We start from the raw sequence: 17,837 nt of genomic DNA, 5'->3' as shown, positions 1-17,837 counted from the left end.
TAGATGATCAGGACAATCTGACAATGACCCACAACTGACCAAGGTGCAAGGAATAAGAGATTGCAGAATAGTCAACACTAAATGGAACATGTATATCACCTCTCCCTCTTCCAAAGATGACAGAAAGAGTGTAAGAGCCCCAGATACTGTGGATGACCACAAAGAAACATTGTCTTTCGGATACAGAAGAGAAATTGTACTTGTGAACTCAAAGCTGTTGTGACAGGGCACATAGGACTTGTTAAGAGCAAATTCCAGCTTGGAAAGGAGAATTGGGTATGAAGACCAACCACCAGGCAAAGAGCTACTGACAATTGTTGGCTGCTGGGAGAGAGTTATTTATTTATTTTCCTAAGAAGGTAGTCCCTGATAATTCACTGTGCTCTAGTGGAAGGCTACACATCCAAAAATATTTGGGCATTACAAATTGGTCTTGATTTGGGGAAAAAAACCCACAAAATTGGGTGGGAAGGGAAGTGGAGCAGATATGGGCATAGTCGGAGAAGGGAGGTTGAAAATGATCAAAACTTATTTACAAATTTGTCAAAGAACTAATTAAAAAATAAAATTATTGAAAAAATACCAATTCTATATATTTTAAATTGTACCCGAGACTCAACTAAATCAGCATCTGGGCTCTGATCAAAATTTGTACATTTATGTTCATTATTAATTATAACTAAGAAGTATTAACAGTTCAGATGATCTCTAACTAATAAATGGATAAAAATGTGATATATATACAATAAAATATTTAAGCATAAAAATAAAATATTGATAGATATTAGTTATTAACTATAATTTTATGTGAATTTGGTTATTGAATGAGACTTCTGTTAACAAGTGACTCATTCTTTATATTAGATTGTGATGTATGGTTCAAAGATTCTTCACCAATTGTTTGTCCAGTACCAAATAGTCAGCCTTGAAAACATATATACAATTAAAATTATATGAATTGGACAGGTTATATTTAGGAGTATATATGTACATACCTGTATGTATATGCATGCAATAACCATTACTAAAATAAGAGGTCATGAATCTGAAGGACAGCTATATGAAGGGGTTAGAGGAAGGAAGGAGAAGGGAGAAATGTAATTATGTACAATCTCAAAAGTAAAATAAAATAAAAAGAAAAGAGATTTAAAGAGAAATAAATGACAGAAATAAATCACTATTTTTATGTTTTTAATTAAAATAGAATTATATCATTTTCCCCTCTCCATTTCCATCCTCCTGCCCTTCCCAGATACTACTCCTCTAACCTCTCTCTCACTATGATAGTCTTTTTTCTTTGATTACTGTTGTTACATACATACACATATTTGTATATAATGTATATATAACATACTATAAACATATATGTACATGTGGATAATATATACATAATACAATATATAATCTCTATATAGGTATATGTACATATGTGTATATAGGTATATAGTATACATATATGTATATAATAATGTATTGTGTATTATTACACACATATAGAAACATATGTATGTATATATTTTCCTAGTTATGCTGTTAGTACATTCCAGGACTCTTTCAATTAAAAAAATTGTCTTGGAGTTTTGGTGTGGCCTTAGGTGTGTCATTTGTTATTTTGTGCATATTCTCTCTAGTTTTTTATTGTTGTTATTTGAGGTTTGGCATGGTGTCAAAGATGTTACTTTGATTTTTTGTTGTGTTGTATGTTATTTATTTATTTTTTCCAACTCATTGTACTCTTCCACCAGGGTAGATACTTAGAACTGAGGAAAAATTAATCAAATAAATTACAAAAAATTTAAAAAGTCAGGCTAAATCAAGTCAAATCTATATATTCCATGATTTCCCTGACATGAGGTATCTGGAATAGATGAATCTAAAGACATAGAAAATAGTTCAGTTATTATCTGGGGCTAGAATGGAGATACGGATCATAACTGCTGTTAAATAATGTGTGCTTTTGTTTTTGCTTTTCTAATGGGGTAGTGAAAATATTCTGGAATTCAATGGTGGTAATAGTTTTTTAATATTATAAATGTGCTTTTGAAATTAATGTGTTTATCAAGTTAGCCCAATGAAAATAAAAATAAAAAGGATTGCAAAATAACATTGCCTAAAATATGTTACATATCTTTTCTCCTTCACATTTCATACACACACACACATAGACACACACACACATTCATATATATTCATACACATGTATAAACACATACACACATTGATATTCACAACACAAACACACAGAAGTATTCATAGCCCCCCACATACATAAACATATGTGCACACATGTACACAAAAATATGCACACATATACACCATATACACTTGTATACACAAACACACACACTCATATCACATATATACTCTCATTTTCTGCTCCTGAACTCCCAGCATAAATCTCATGAAAGAGCTGTGGGCAAATTAATCAAATAAAACAACTATCTGCTCCCCTCACTCCTTATGGCCAAGTATCACCATAGGTTACAGATAACAGAAAAGCAAAATCTGCCAAGATCTTCACCTTCCACCTGCCAATAATCAGAACAACATGTATCTGCCTTTCTGTTGGATCTGGACCTATGCAGATTTTGTTAGCTATAATTACATATGGCAATTTTGATGTCACAGGAGTAGAACCTCTGTCAAGAACTTAGTCAAGAACTAAGTGCATAACAGCTCTTTGACATATCCATCCCGAAGGTGGCCATCTTGGAGTCTTGCTCAGCAACTTTTACCAAATTTTTCAAGGAAATAAAGTTCCCAAGATTAACTGCATGTAAACCCAGCAAAGAGAGATAACAGAAAAGTCAGAGATGTGGACAGTTCAGAATTGGGCTGAGAAGAGTGTACAAATGAAGAAAACTCTACCTGGCAGCTGTTGTTTAGCAAGTGGAAACAGAACAGTTAACTGTCCACTCCGTCCAGAAGTCTCTTCTTCCAGAAAGGCTTAGACCGAAAAGACAGTCTAGGGCTGCCCTCTGCATTTGCCCATGTCTTCTGCTTACTGTTAGCACCCCACTGTCAAAAGTTCTCTGAGAGCCTCTCTCTCATAACCATTGCTTTCTTGTACAGACAGAGAATACTTTCTCAATGACAAAGGTTCTCTATAAAATGTCTCACGACCATCAAGAGTGAGAGGAGCACAATGCTGACTCCAGAGTCTGCTTCCTGGAGGTGTTCTGATTGAGATAACAGGAATGTCTAACCTTTAAGATAGCAGAGGCTCTGACTGGATACAAGCGGTAGAGTAAATATGCAGAAAAAGAAAAATACCTTGTGAGCTCTTCTTTAATCTTCAAGGGTTCATGTGGGTAGAATTTCACTCTAAAGCACATGGTATATGGTGGATGAGCTGAAACGTCATAAAGAAAAGGCATGAGATAAGCAGCAACAGATCACAGACTCAAACACACACAGGAATGTCAGCCATGAAGCCTAGCCTCATCAACTAGCAGGGAAGGGAGGGGTGTGGTAAGGAAGAAACTGATAGACTGTCACATGACGGTGACACAAACAAAGAAAGAGCTTAACAGAAGCATATCCAGAGCAAATGCAGAATACAAGCAACCAAGGATGAAGCCCATCTTTCCACATCACAACTCACCTTCATCCCTCTCCAGATCACAGCTCCAAAAGAACATTTAACCCTCTGATATTTCCCACCTTCATTCGAAAGACAAACTGGCAAAAAGCACCATTCAGGTTTTGGATGCATGAAAGTATTTTTAGTGTATAAATTGCCATTATACAGGTGTTCTTAAACCAAAAAAGGTGGTGTCTTTGAAGGATAACTGAGATTTTAGAGATGTTCACCATGTACACACTTGTAGGTTGCTATTATATATAATAATAATAAGCTATATATGAAGTTAAGTGGGATTTTATTCTCTAATTCTTCTTTCAAGATAAGCAGGGGTTAAATCATCACCAGACAGGGGACAGTGTTTGAACTATTCTGGATGTAATTAAATTTGTTTCATTGAAAGGACCACCAGTTTTAAGTCTGACTGTATAATGAAGAGAATTCAAATGGAAAATAATTATCACACTGACTTTACAGTTGAGCTGGTGAGATAGTCTGGCATGTGAAGAAGCTGGTCCCTGAGCCTGATGACCTGAGTTCAGTCCCTGAGACCTGCATGGTGGAGAACCAACTCCTGCAAGTTGTCCTCTGACCTTCACATTGCTACCAACAAGGGCCTGTGTTCCTAGATTTAAGAAAGGAAGGTCTTGATGTGGTAATGCATGTCTGTATTCCAGTACTCTGGAAACAGAGGCAGGAAAATCACCACGAGTTTGAAGCCAGACTAGTCTACACAAGCATTCTATGTGAATGATAGCTAAATAGTGAGACCCTATCTTTTAAAAAAAAGTAATAAATTCTAATTAAAGAAAGGATGGACTGAGTATATGACTCAGTGTGAAAAGCATTTATTATGTAAGCAAGAGGACCTGGGATCAAGTTCCTAACACACACATGAAAGTCAGCATGATCCTGCAACCCTGCAAGCCTGGTGGTTCCGGAGTTTTCTGGGTAGTCAGCTTAGCCAAATGGTATGCTTCAGGTTCAGCCAGCAAGCCTGACCCTCTCCCCCTCCCCCCAAAAAAGTGGAAAATATTGAAAGAAGACAAACAGTGTCCTCTTCTGGCTTCCAAATGCATGTGCACAGTGCATGCATACACACATCCAAACACATATACTGTACACACCATACACACAAATAAATACAATGAAAGGTAGTATATTTTCTTAAGTACTAGAAAAAAATGGACACTTTTCATAGGGCAATAACGCAACTTAGAAAAATACAGTGAGTCTCAAGCCATTCAGCCTTCATATCTAGAATGTAAGATATTTTATCACTGAACATTACCTAGAATTTATCTGATTTTGTGAAAAAATCTTTAAATTATGAAACCAATGGATTTTGATTTTCATTATAAAACATTGTACTTTTTATTATTTTTCTTTTATTTTTCAGATTATAATTACATCATTTCTCCCTTCCTTTTCTTCCAGCCAAACATGCTATTACCAGAAAACTATTTTTACAAGAGAAGAACAATTGAACCAAAGATTGAAGAGGATAATTTTCTCTATTTTGTGTATTTTTCCTTCTTTATCTTGTATTAAAAATTTCTAATTTAGTGTAGTCTCAACGTAAGTGATCAATATAGAGAAAGATAGATAAATACATAGATGCCCAATAAATAGAACGATTGGTAGGCCATTCTCCTTCAGTTTATCTCTGCTCCTGACCTTTCATTGTTCAAGATCTTATCAAATGCAAATCTCTCCTCTCACTATTAACAAATTTCTTTATATCCTTCTGTAACTTCTGTCACTTCATGTACATATATTCCCATATGCTTACATATGTGGAGGCATCTTTAATTATTCTCTCAAAATTAAAAAAAAACCATGACTGCTTCTTTTATTTCTCTCATGTAAAGCTGTACCTGCCCTTTTCTTTCAGTAGGGTAGATATAATATTTATACAACTCACTTTCCATAAACTATAATAGCTAATACTATATGCAAATCCAAATTTATTCACATATTTGCCTTTAATTATCATTCAGGTTATTTTCAAAATTTTACAATAAAAATATGGTGTGGTATGCATTATTTTATGTAAGTCATGATACAGTCCAAAGCTAGAATAGCTGGGCCAATATGTACTGGAAAATGTTTTCAAAGATATAGAAAGCTGAATTTCCTCACTGGAGGCAAAGTACAAAAAAGGTGATAACAAAAGGAGTCCTCTAGGTAGGGCTATAATCTCTTATGACTTGGACTTATTATTCCCTACAGTTGGTTAGCACACAGTTAAGTTCATCACACACAAATCAAGACTAGAGATCTTACAAAGACACAGCTTCACAGTCACCATCTTTGAGTAGTCTGGGTGGAGGTGTTCCTCCACCCAGTCACCCTTACTCTAACCCAAAGGCTGCATCTGCCATGTGAAAATTCCACCTTATTAGAAAATAGTGCTCACAGTACTACAGTCTGTTCTCTTTTTAAAATTTTAAAATATTTATTTAATTTGTGCATATGACTATTTGGCCTTCATTTATGTATGCGCATGTCTTCTGTGCTGATGCTTGCAGAGCCAGAAGAGGATATAGGATCCCTGGACCTGGAGTTACAGACTGTTGTTGCTGGCATGTGGATGCTGAGAAACTAACTCAGGTCCTCTGCAAGCAACAGATGATCTTAACTGCTGAGGCATCAGTCCTAACTCCAGTCTTCTCTGAAACAAATACCCGCAATTCTTCTCTTTCTTCCTAAGATAGATTGTAACTGTCACAAACGAAGTCTTTGCATGGTGGCTCTGTACTTCCTTAAACCTGGGGTCCTGATGCCTCCTTAGTACTAAGTCTTAAACATATGTAAATCTTAATTATTTTCATACATGTTGTGGCTTGTCACAAACCAAAAAGACTCCACATTGCCCTACTTTTTTGTGTATGTGATCATAGAAAAAAACTAATATGTTGTACTGATGATACATTATTACTATACCCGTTAAGGAATGGCAGATGGCAATAGGAAAAAAAAAGGAGAGCTACTTTTTAAGGCCATTTTTTTTGTTTTCTTCTATTATCATATCTTACTAATATTAGACCAACATAATTGATCCCATGCAGACAATAAAATACTTTTTGCAACTCTCCTTACTAGAGAAATAAGCAGGGTGAAAAATATAGCCATTTATATCTTTTATCATTCAACAAGGAGATAAAGGGGGCCATTTATGCTTCCTCATGGGCACTGCCTTAGGGTGAGAAGATAATGCTGAGGCCTGACATCTACCCATACCACCCATATTACTGCTGAAAAGGAGCCCTTCTAAGTGCTAAATAACATCTGGCACTTACTATTTGGAACATGTCCAAGGACTTCAATTTCCCTCTAGATAAATGCTTCTCCTTTAAAAGAGATAATAAGTGTCTCTGCCCAATCCTGCACCCTTATCTTTTTATTCTTTCACTTCAAAGAAATGATATGAGTTAAAGGATAATTCTTATTTATGCCAAAGCAGGCAGAATCAGAACAGAGGACCAGGACCCAATCCTAGCAGTACCACCATGAAAAGCCAATGGAAATTGTTTTTATGTTAGTTAACATTGTCACTCCACAGTTGTATATCTCTGCTTTGGTACTCAGCTTCAGCAACCATGGCAGGGCACACAGGATGGTTGTGTGGCTAGCATATCCCTTTCAAGGGAAGGCCCCAAGCTTTAAAGGGAACTTATAGGAGTGTCCTTGAGCAAGCCACCTAACTTTTCTTCTTCCTGTTTTGAAAGAGGGGTTTGGGTGGATCTACTGGCTTTTGGTGTTTACATGAGGCATTAGAAACATACTCTTATTAGGAGGGATAGAAACAGGAGTTAGAAATGTGAGGAAGAGAAGGGGACAAGTAAATTGAGCTCAGTTCAAAAGCAGAAAAGCATGTACTAAGCCATGTAAATAGCGTGTGTATTTTGGGGGGTGTGGTGGTCATTACCATTGAGAAATAGCAGCAAAGGGAAAATTATGCAAAACCCATTTTAAAGACCAGGTTCATGCAACATGAAAACACAGGAGTATCATCTACTGGCTGACAGACCAATCCTTGTCACACAGTCCAAGTGTCTCCCTAAGGGAATATCAGTGGCCCCTTTGCACCAGTAGATCCCCAAACCCCCTTCCTTTGGGAGCCATGCTTTTCAGAAATGAATAGGATTTTTTTATGCATTTATTTGTTTCTTAAAAAATTCATACAGTGCATTTTGATCACATTCTTGAAACCATCCTACTGAATTCAGAAATGAGACAGGGCTTCCCACTCTCCCCATTCCCTTTCAATACTGGGCTTAACATACTGTGTGAAACAATAAGGCAAGAAAGGGAATTAAAGGGAAACAAATAGGGAAAGGGTAAGTCAAGCTGTTCCTATCTGCAGATGACAGGAAATTTTACACAAGAGATTTCAAAATTCTATGAGAAAACATGTAGAACATGATTAACAAATTCAGCAATGTGTCAAGACTGAACTCATACAAATCAGTGGTGTTTCTACACAACAGCAAACATACAGAGAAAGAAGTCACAGACACGTCCACTCAGAATACCATCAAAAATCATCTAGAAACAAACCTAATCAAAGAGGTTAACACTTTAAACCTCTAAAGAAAGACATAGAGAAAGACATTAGAAAATGGAAAAACATCCCATGTTCATGGTTGGTAGAATCGATATTGAAAAAAATGACAATTTTATTAAAGTTATTGACAAATTTAATGCAATACCAAATAAAATTCCCATCTGATTCTTTACAGAAATCACTATCAGTTCCTAAAATTCATATGAAACCAGAGAAGTTGGCAGGTAGCCAAAATATTCCTGAGCAAAAAGAACAATGCTAGAAGGATTACCATTCCAAGTCTCAAGTAAGGAGCCATAAGAAAAATTATACTGGTCCCAAGATAGACATGTATGTCAATGGGTAAAAATTGAAGCTCATGTCATGGGAACACATAACTTCAGCCACTTAATATGTGACAAAGATGACAAGAGGGTATCCTGGAGAAATGAGAGCATCTTCAACAAATAGTGCTTGGAAAACTAGATGCCCACAGGGAGGAGAATGAAATTGGATCATAATCTATTATCTTGTACAACAACTAATTTCAAGTGAATCAAGGACATAAATGTGAGACCTGAAGCTGCTGGGAGGAGACATAGGCAGTCCCTTCAGGATACAGGCATAGGAAAGAACTTTCTAAATGAGAACTTTATGCCCAACATTTAAAGTCACCCACTGACAAGTGGAATTTCATAACATTAAAAAGCTACATAGCTAAAGAAACAATCAAATGTGTGAAGTGGGTGAAGAGAAGTTCCATAGAAATGTAATCTTTGCCTTCTATACATCTCAGGATTATACCCACAATATATAAAGAACTCAAAAAACAAAGAATCAAACAAAACAATACAGCCTGTTCAAAAAATAAGACTGGTAATAGAATAGAGGGTTTTCAAAAAGAAAAAAATAATGCCTAAGATCTTCACTGTCCCTAGAAATTAGGAAAAAACAAACCAAAAGAACTTTGATATTGTTCCCAATCAAAATGGTAAAGATCAGCAAACCAATTGACAACAAGTACTGAATGGGAGCTGGGAAAAAGGAAATCCTCATTCATTGTTTGCAGGATTGCAAAATACTCCATCCACTCTAGGTATCAGTATGGATAATCCTAAAAAAAAAAAAATCCACCACATAACCCAGCTATATCTTTCACTGGCATGAGCCCAAGGAACCTGACATCCTATGCTACAGATACTTGTTCAGCCATATTCATTCCTGCTCCATTCACATTAGCTAGAAAATGAAAAGAACATAAATGTCCATCAATTGATGAATTGGTGAAAAAGTGGTACATATGCACTATTCAGCTGTAAAGAAATATGAAAAATGATCAATAGACCCAAAGAAGGTCATATTGAGTGAGGTAATCATACCCAGGAAGACAAATGTCACATGCTCTCTCTCATCTGAAGCTCCTTGCTCAAAACCTTCAGATTAAAGTAAATACCCTGGAATAACTACAGAAACCAGGAGAATAGAAAATGGACCATGGTTAGGGTGTGTGTGTGTGTGTGTGTGTGTGTGTGTGTGTGTGTGTGTGTGTGTAACACAATAGAGAGGGGACTATCAGGGAAATACCGTTATACCTCAGTTTTGCTTTTCTTTACTGTTTGCATTTCTGCTTTCATTTATTGCACAGCAAGGGTGCAAGTAAACTGATGGGGGAAACGGGAAACAAATCAAGAAAGCTATTTTTAGTCTTTCAGTTAGTAGGACTTCCATTCTTGACATCCTGGCTTTTTATAGTCTCTGTTGAAAAGTCAGGTGTCATTCTAATGGTCCTGTCTTCATATATGACGTGGTGTTTTCCACTTGCAGTTTTTAATAGGTTTTATTCTTCAGAACTTTCAAAGTTTTGATTATTTTGTGTTGTAGGAAGTTTCTTTGCTGGTCCAGTCTACTTGGTCTTCTGTTTCCTCTTGCACATTGATAGGTACCTTTCATTAGATTAGGAAACTTGATTCACTGATTTTGTTACAAATATTCTCTGTGCCTTTGACCTGGGTTTCTTCTCTTTTCTCTATGCCTATTATTTATAGATTTGGTCTTTTCATAGTGTCCCCTATTCTCTGGGTGTTTTGTACCAGTTTTTTTAAAAACATTTTGACTTAGCTATACATTTCTTCTACCTTGCCTTTAAGACCTGATACTTTCTTTTCCACTTCTTTTAATCTATTATTGAGGCTTACTTCTGAACTTTATTATTTTTCTTCCTGAGATTTTCAATTGCAGTTCTATTTCGTTTAGCTTTTCCATATTAATTTTATTTCTTTGTTAATTCTGCTTTGGTATCTTGAATTATTTTTGTCATTTCATTCAACTGTGTTTTCATAGTCTCCATTAAGGCATTTATTCATATACATTTTAAGGTCCTCAAACATAGTCACAATTGCTACTTTGAAATCCTTTTCTCGTGCTTCAGCAAATTACAATAGGGGTGTTGCTTTCTAGAGAAGGTGTATTGCCTTGCTTTTCCTGTTTGTGTTTTCTTGCTGGGATCATCATCTGGAATTATGATGTCTGTAGTGGGTTTTCATGTACCAATCTGGTCTTGCCTTTATTGATTGAGTAGTTGTTTCTTTGACTACTGTTGTCTCAATCACTTAGGTTGTTGATTAGAAGAATAATGCTTGGTTTTCAGCCATGGGGACACTCTGTGTTTTAGGGTTTAGACTCCATGAAGTCCCAGATCATTGCAGTGGGTAGGGTTAATTTAGGTTTGCAGGCAGTGGGAGGGCTGACTCTGAAATTCTCTTAAATAGAACTTGGTGTCCAGCTCTACAAAAAGTAACAGAGGTAGAACTATGGGTACTCTGACTCTGGCCCCAGATGTCAGTGAGTCTGAAGTGGATGGAGGTGGGCTGACAGGAGGGGCTGAGGCAGGTACAAGTGGCAGGTCTCAGAGTACTCTAGAGAGACCAGAGTGGATCAGTGGAAGGAAGGCACATGGGTCCCAGACAAGTGTGTGGCTAGGGTCCCTGGTAGAGAACAGTGCAAATACTACTTTTTTTTGAGCTAGAAACATCACTTACCATAATTCCTTAATACTTAAAATAATGAAAATTTCCTGTAGTCACCTCAATGAATCATAGAAAAATGAAAAGTATCACTTCAGGAACATATATATAAAGTTAGGATCATTATCACATAATTTTGACTTATAGTTAGAGAAAAAATCCCTCCTACAATTTCCTATAAACAAAGATAACACTTAGAGCTCATGGCTCTGACAGCTTGTAGGACAATTCTTGTACCTAGAATAGGCCTTGTACTGCTCTTATCTGGAACTCTTTGAAGAAAGAAAAAGAAGAAATGTCATAGATTCATCAGGCCCTACAGAAACATTACATAGGACTAAGTGTTACAAACCTCTAATGCCTAAAAATGTTACACTTGCTTTCTAAGAGAGCACAGGTTAAGTGTTGAGTGCTCCCAACCTTTTCTGTAAAACCGATTCTTTTTACCCTGGACAAATGACATTCTCTGCTCTGTATTTTTATGAGAAACTTCAGAGTGACTGTTCCTGCCTGCTGTGCCTCTGGCATGAACAGTGGCAGAATTCATTCATGATGGATGCCATAGAGAAATGTCATGAATGTACAGATATTTGCACATGTGCATGCTACCATAAGCACCAACAGGGCAGAAAGTCACTTACTCATCCAGCAAAGAGGAATTCCTAAGGTATATGGGAATAAGCCAATCACAGAGAACACAGGCTCCATCAGTGCTTGTTTTTCTTCTGGTTAGAAATGTTATTATCTTTATCATTGGCATTCTCAACAGCAGTGATTCCTTATCACTGCTATTGAAATAACTATTGCATTCTTTCTTCTTTGAAATCAGAGATGATGCTCACTCGTTCTGTTTTGTTTGTGTAGTGGTTGCTTGGTTTGGGCATCTTAAATCATGTTGAAGTTGTTTTCTTCTAGTTCTGGTTCTCTCTTCAGTGTCTATCAAACACAGGCACAGTCATCGACATGTATGCCCTGACTGGTCACTCTACGAACTCTCTTAGAAGAAGCAGGGCTGCTGAGGAGTTGCCACCTAAACACTTAGGCCCTGAGTTCTCAAACCACCTCTACCTGGGCTCTGAATGAGACCTCGGGGTCCAACATTTCTCATTTCAAATGTTTACTTGAATGAATTGTCTAGACAAAATGCTCAGTTTGTGGAACTTCCACGTCCTGCTGCTTACAGTAAGGTTTTATTCTCTCAGGAAAGAAGACATTTACTTGAGGATGAATTCAGAAGAAAACAACACAAATTTTTCATTTTTAACTTAAATGACAATCTAAAACAAAAGCCAGAGATACCCATGCAAACAAATCTCTTTTCTGTACATGGTAGCACTACAACTTGAATTTTCCTTTTTATTCAAGTTTACTTACTTATGTATATGTGGGGTACTATAGAAGCCAAAAGAGGGTATTGAATCCCCTGAAACTTAAGTTATAGTCAGTTGTTACCAACCAGATGTTGGTGCTCAGAACCAAATTTGAGTTCCTTGGAAGAACGATAGTTGCTCTTAACTGCCTAGAAATCTCTCCAGCACTTAACAATTGGTTTACTCGTTAATTGACTGATTGATTGATTTTTACAGCTTCTTGGAGAAGTCTGGCCAACAGATAAAAACATAAAACACATCATTCTTCAGCTGGATTTATATCATAAGAATCAGGTGGAAATGATCTGAAGGGCTTTAAACACAGACCTTCATATTTATTTACCATGATGGGGAGTATATTAAAAATGGAGTAGAACTTATGAGATCTTGAATAAGACCTGTTATCATCCAAACTCTCCTTTATAAACAGAAAACAATGGGCCATAGGACTCAGATAAACTAACTTCTTCCACTCTACACAGTTACATTCTACTTCCATATTCCTCCATCTACTCCAAGTTACCAGAGAAATGGAACCCAGCTTGATGTGGACAAATGAGTAGAGTGCAACATTCTCCAAAAATGGGAAACACTTGGGCTCTCAGGAATAATTAGAGACCTTGTCCCCATTTCAGTTCTGGGACTTCAGCAACGGAAGGAGAAACCAACAAGCTTCTCTGAGGACTTGTGCCAATTGAAAAGTAATGTTCAGAACTTGCAATTAGGGAAATGCAAATCAAAGCAACTTTAGAATCAATCTTATCTCTGTCAGCATGACTAAGAATAAAACAACCAACAACAATTGCTGAACAGGTTGTTGGAAAAGGGAATCCCGAGACACTATAGAATTACAAACTGGTCCAATCACTCTAGAGTCTAATCAGCATGGAGAATACTCAAAAATAAGCAACTAAACAAAAACCTACCATAGGACCCAGCCATACTGCTCCTTGAGATATTTCCAAAGGATTTGACATCCTACACCACAGATACTGCTGCTCTCTTTGAAATACAGAGGAAATGGATATCAGTTAAAATGTCCTTTAACTGATGAATGGATAATGAAAATATGTACATAAACATTTCAGAATACTATTAAACTGTAAAGAAAATGAAATCATGAACTTTGCAGATAAATTGGCAGACGTAGAAAAGATCATACTGAGCGAGGCAAAGACTCAAGATTCAGGAAGACCAGCATCTCATCTTCTCTCTCATTGGAGGCTCCTAGCTGGAAATGTTCAGATTCAAGTGTGCATTATGGAATAATTGCAGAAACCAGGAAAGTAAAAAAGAGATCACTGTGGAGGAGAAGATTTGAGATACAATAAAGAGGGAATAGAAGGGTATGAGTGGTCTGGTTGGGGAAATGGGAAAAACAAGGACAGTCTATTTAAAGATGGGAAAGGGACACAAACACAGAAGAAGGAAGAAGGAGGGTAAAATAACAGTAAGAATATTTGAAAGAGTAATAAGGAATCATAATATTAGCAATCTACCTAATTATTTTAAAATGTAAGTCTCTGTATAAAGATATATGTGTAGTTTCATGAAATTTTCCCATCTGGGCTAACAATGCAGCTTCAAAGAGCCAAAGACCACCTAACAAAGACCCCAACACCAAGCAAGACAAGTGCTGCTCTTTTGAGTTGTTGGTCAGTGTTGTCAAAGAGTCTCCCAACATATTTCAGACTTTTGTTAGTGCTTTTGGCTGCTCCCTTCTGTCAGAGGTGTAAGTATGTACTGCTGAAGACACCATGCACTTCAGAAACAGGGCCCAGAAACCCCTCAACTAAAACTGACTTCAAAGCCTCCTCCTTCAGGACTAGTTTCGTGGTACTAAAGGCATTATGGAAACTTCCATAGGTGGAAAGCAATCAACAGTACAACCCAGCTATGATGCCTATGAAGCGTAACAATGACCAACATGGCAAAATATCCTCAAGGGTGCAGTACTGAAAATAATACTTTGGTGGTAACCAATACTCTCTAATTGGACTTAAGAACTTACCAGCAAGAGAGAAATCATGCCTAGTACTGGAAATCTTGCCAACCATTCAGTGCTATTGGAAGCATATATCTCAGAGAACTTAGAACTGCAAAGCTACTAAACAAGCATAATCACTAAATACATTCTAAGTATTTGTCCTTATATCCACAGATAAGGGTAGTCCTTGTCTATCATCAATGAAATGTCTCTTTGAAACAAATAGAGCCATTACAAAAAACCATAATTGATGAAATTGCCAATTTGTGGAGCCCAGTCCTGATGGATATATCTACAAAACAACAGGTGGGCCTAAGACTCAGGGAACATTGAAGAAGAGGTTATGGGAAGTGCCATATGATCAGGAAAAAGATAGTAATAAAAACCCTTCTGACAAAAAATAAAAGGCCATTTGCAGATGGATTTACAGATGAATTCTATTGGTGTTTCTCAGAAGATTGACAACCAATCCTTTTAAGTTATTTAAAGAAATAAAGAAGAATAGAAGCAGAAAGAATAATCCTAACCTCCTTCTATGAAGATTATATGCCTCTAATATCAAAATCAGTAAACATACAACAAACAAAGAAAAGTACAGTCCAATATTCCTGATGAACATAGATGTAAAATTCCTCAAAACAATATTCACAAACTGAAAATAGGTATATATAAGAAAGATTATCCTTCATGATCAAATGGGCTTCTTTTCCCTGAAGCAGGCATGTTTCAACATATAACAGTCAAGAATTGTAATGAATCACAGATATGGACTTAAAGATAAAAATTACATAATAATATCAATAAATGCAGAAAAATCCTTTGATGATACCCAACATGACTTCATGATAAAAGTCCCATAGAATATAGTACTATATGGAATATATTGCATCTAGTGAAGGCCACATGTGAGAAATCCACAGCTTATATCATTCCATGACCATTCTATGAAAAGATATTCATAGATTCAATGGACTGCCAATGAAAATGCCCATGACATTTCTTCACAGGTATAGAAAAAAAGACATCATAAAATTAACATGGAATCACAAAAGATCTGACAGAGCCACAGCCATCCTGACTGGGGATAAAAACAATGCTGGAGGGATTACCATTCCAGATCTAACGATATATTATAGAGCCATTCTAATAAAAGCAATATGACACAAAAACTAATATGCAAGTACACATAACTAAAGCCACATAAGACCTGACAAATAAGGCAACAACATACACTGGAGACACAAAGGTGACAAACAAATGACGTGGGAAAACTGGATGCCAACATGTGGAGGAATGAACCAAAATCCATGCCTATAACCTCCCACAAAAGCTAACCTCAAAAATGTCAAGGACCTCAGAGTGAAAGATGAACACTGAAACTACTGGAATAAAACTCCTATAAAAAAAAATATGGGTACAGGAATGGGTGTTCAGAAGAGAACTCCATTTGCCCAAGGAAATAAGGACAGCAATTGAAATGTAAGACCTCATAATACTAAAGAGCTTTTGTACAGCTAAGGAAATCATCAATTCAGTGAAAAGAAAGCCACAGAGTAGGAGAATTTCTTTGCCATGTACATATCTGATATAGGGTTAATATCCAGGTTATATAAAGAATTAAATAAACCAACAGTAAAAAAAATGATCTATTCAAAAAATAGGCTATGGATCTGAACAGAAAGTTTTCAAAACAAAACATAAAAATGCATAAAAAATATGTCAAAACATATTAGTCATTCTTAGGAATTAGAGAAATGTGAATAAAAATATCCAAGATGTCATCTTACTCATCTACAGAACAACCAACCACAAATGCCGAGATTGTGGGGAAAGGGAACTCCCATTTACTGTTAATGGGATTAGTGTGGCTACTCTGGAAAACTGGGGAAAATCCCCAGAAAGCTACGGGTAAATCTATTGTATAATCCACCTATACCTTTCCTTGGCAAATGCCCAAAAGACTTGACATCAAACCCTGTAGATACTTGCTCATCTACGCTCATTGCTGCCCTATTCACAGTAGCTATGAAATGAAAATAACCAAAATGTCCTTAAACTTATAAATCGATAATGAAAATGTGGTACATATACACAACTGAACAGCATTCTACTGTAAAGACAATGAAATCTAGGTTGAAGAATGGATTAAGAAAATGTGGTACATATACATAATGAAGTACTACTCAGCAGAGAAAAACAATGACATTGTGAAATTTGCAAGCAAATGGATGGAACTAGAAAATATCCTTTGTGAGGTAACCCAGATTCAGAAGGACAAACATGGTATGCACTCACTCAGAAGTGGATACTAGATGTAAAGCAAAGGATAACCAGACTACAACCTACAACTCCAGAGAAGCTAGCTAACAAGGAAGACCCAAAGTGGGATGCATGGATTGCCCTGGGAAGGGGAAATAGATGAGATCTCCTTAAGTAAACTGGAGATGAATTGTGGGCAATGGAGGGTAGGGGATGGAGGCTGAGAACATAGGGGAATGGGATGGTTGAGCTGGAACAGGGATGGAGTGGGAAAGCAGTGAAACAGATACCATGATAGAGGGAGACATCATGGGGATAGAGAGAAACCAGGTGCTAGGGAAGATCCCAGGAATCCCCAGGGATGACCCCAACTTGGACTGCTAGAAATAGTGGAGAAGATGCCTGAGCTAAACTGGGTTGCCCCAGAGAACAGATGAGTGAATACCCTAACTGTCATCACAGAGCTTTTGTACAGCAACACAGCCAGGCACCAGGCAGAGCTCCAGGAGTCTAGTCAGGGAGAGAGAAGAGGGATTTTATGAGCAAGTGCATCAAGATCATAATGGGGAAACCGCAAGAAGACCAAATCAAACTAGTGAATTCAACTCATGAAAGTTGAATCAATGACTATAGAGCCTGCAGGGGACTGGACTGCCCTCTGCATGTCAAGACAGTTGTGTAGCCTGATCTGCCTCCCCCTGGTGGTAGGATCAGAATCATCCCTGGTGCATGAGTGGGCTTTTTGGAGCCCACTACCTATGATGAAACACCTCATGCAGCCTTGAGGCAGGGAGAGGGCTTGGACTTGCCTCTACTGGATGTGCCTCCTAATGGAGGCCTTGCCTTCTTGTGTGGGGGGAGTGGGTGGTGGATTTGGAGGGGGGAGCTGGGAGGGCAGGAGGAGGAAAGAGTGGATCTTTGATTGGTGTGTAAAATGAATGGAAAAATTTTCTTAATTAAAAAAACAAAACAAGCTGGTCGGTGGTGGCACATGCCTGTAATCCCAGCACTCGGGAGGCAGAGGCAGGTGGATCTCTGTGAGTTTGAGACCAGCCTGGTCTACAGA

The 17,837-nt window shown here is 37.2% G+C and overlaps 1 protein-coding gene across 2 annotated transcripts in view; it reads right to left on the bottom strand.

The window, feature by feature from the left end:
* The window catches only part of Frmd3 (FERM domain containing 3), a 194,689-nt gene that overhangs the window by 90,110 nt on the left and 86,742 nt on the right, over positions 1–17,837 (bottom strand). For both annotated transcript variants that reach the window (XM_028873960.2, XM_028873961.2), the window contains exon 4: positions 3,274–3,352. In XM_028873960.2, the coding sequence (XP_028729793.1) occupies positions 3,274–3,352 (79 nt within the window). The remainder of the gene's footprint in view (positions 1–3,273; positions 3,353–17,837) is intronic.

Source organism: Peromyscus leucopus, chromosome 2 (assembly GCF_004664715.2).
Source record: "Peromyscus leucopus breed LL Stock chromosome 2, UCI_PerLeu_2.1, whole genome shotgun sequence".
Taxonomy (NCBI): Eukaryota; Metazoa; Chordata; class Mammalia; order Rodentia; family Cricetidae; genus Peromyscus; species Peromyscus leucopus.
The sequence above is the reverse complement of the archived record's forward strand: the minus strand, read 5'-3'. Positions and strand labels throughout refer to the sequence as shown.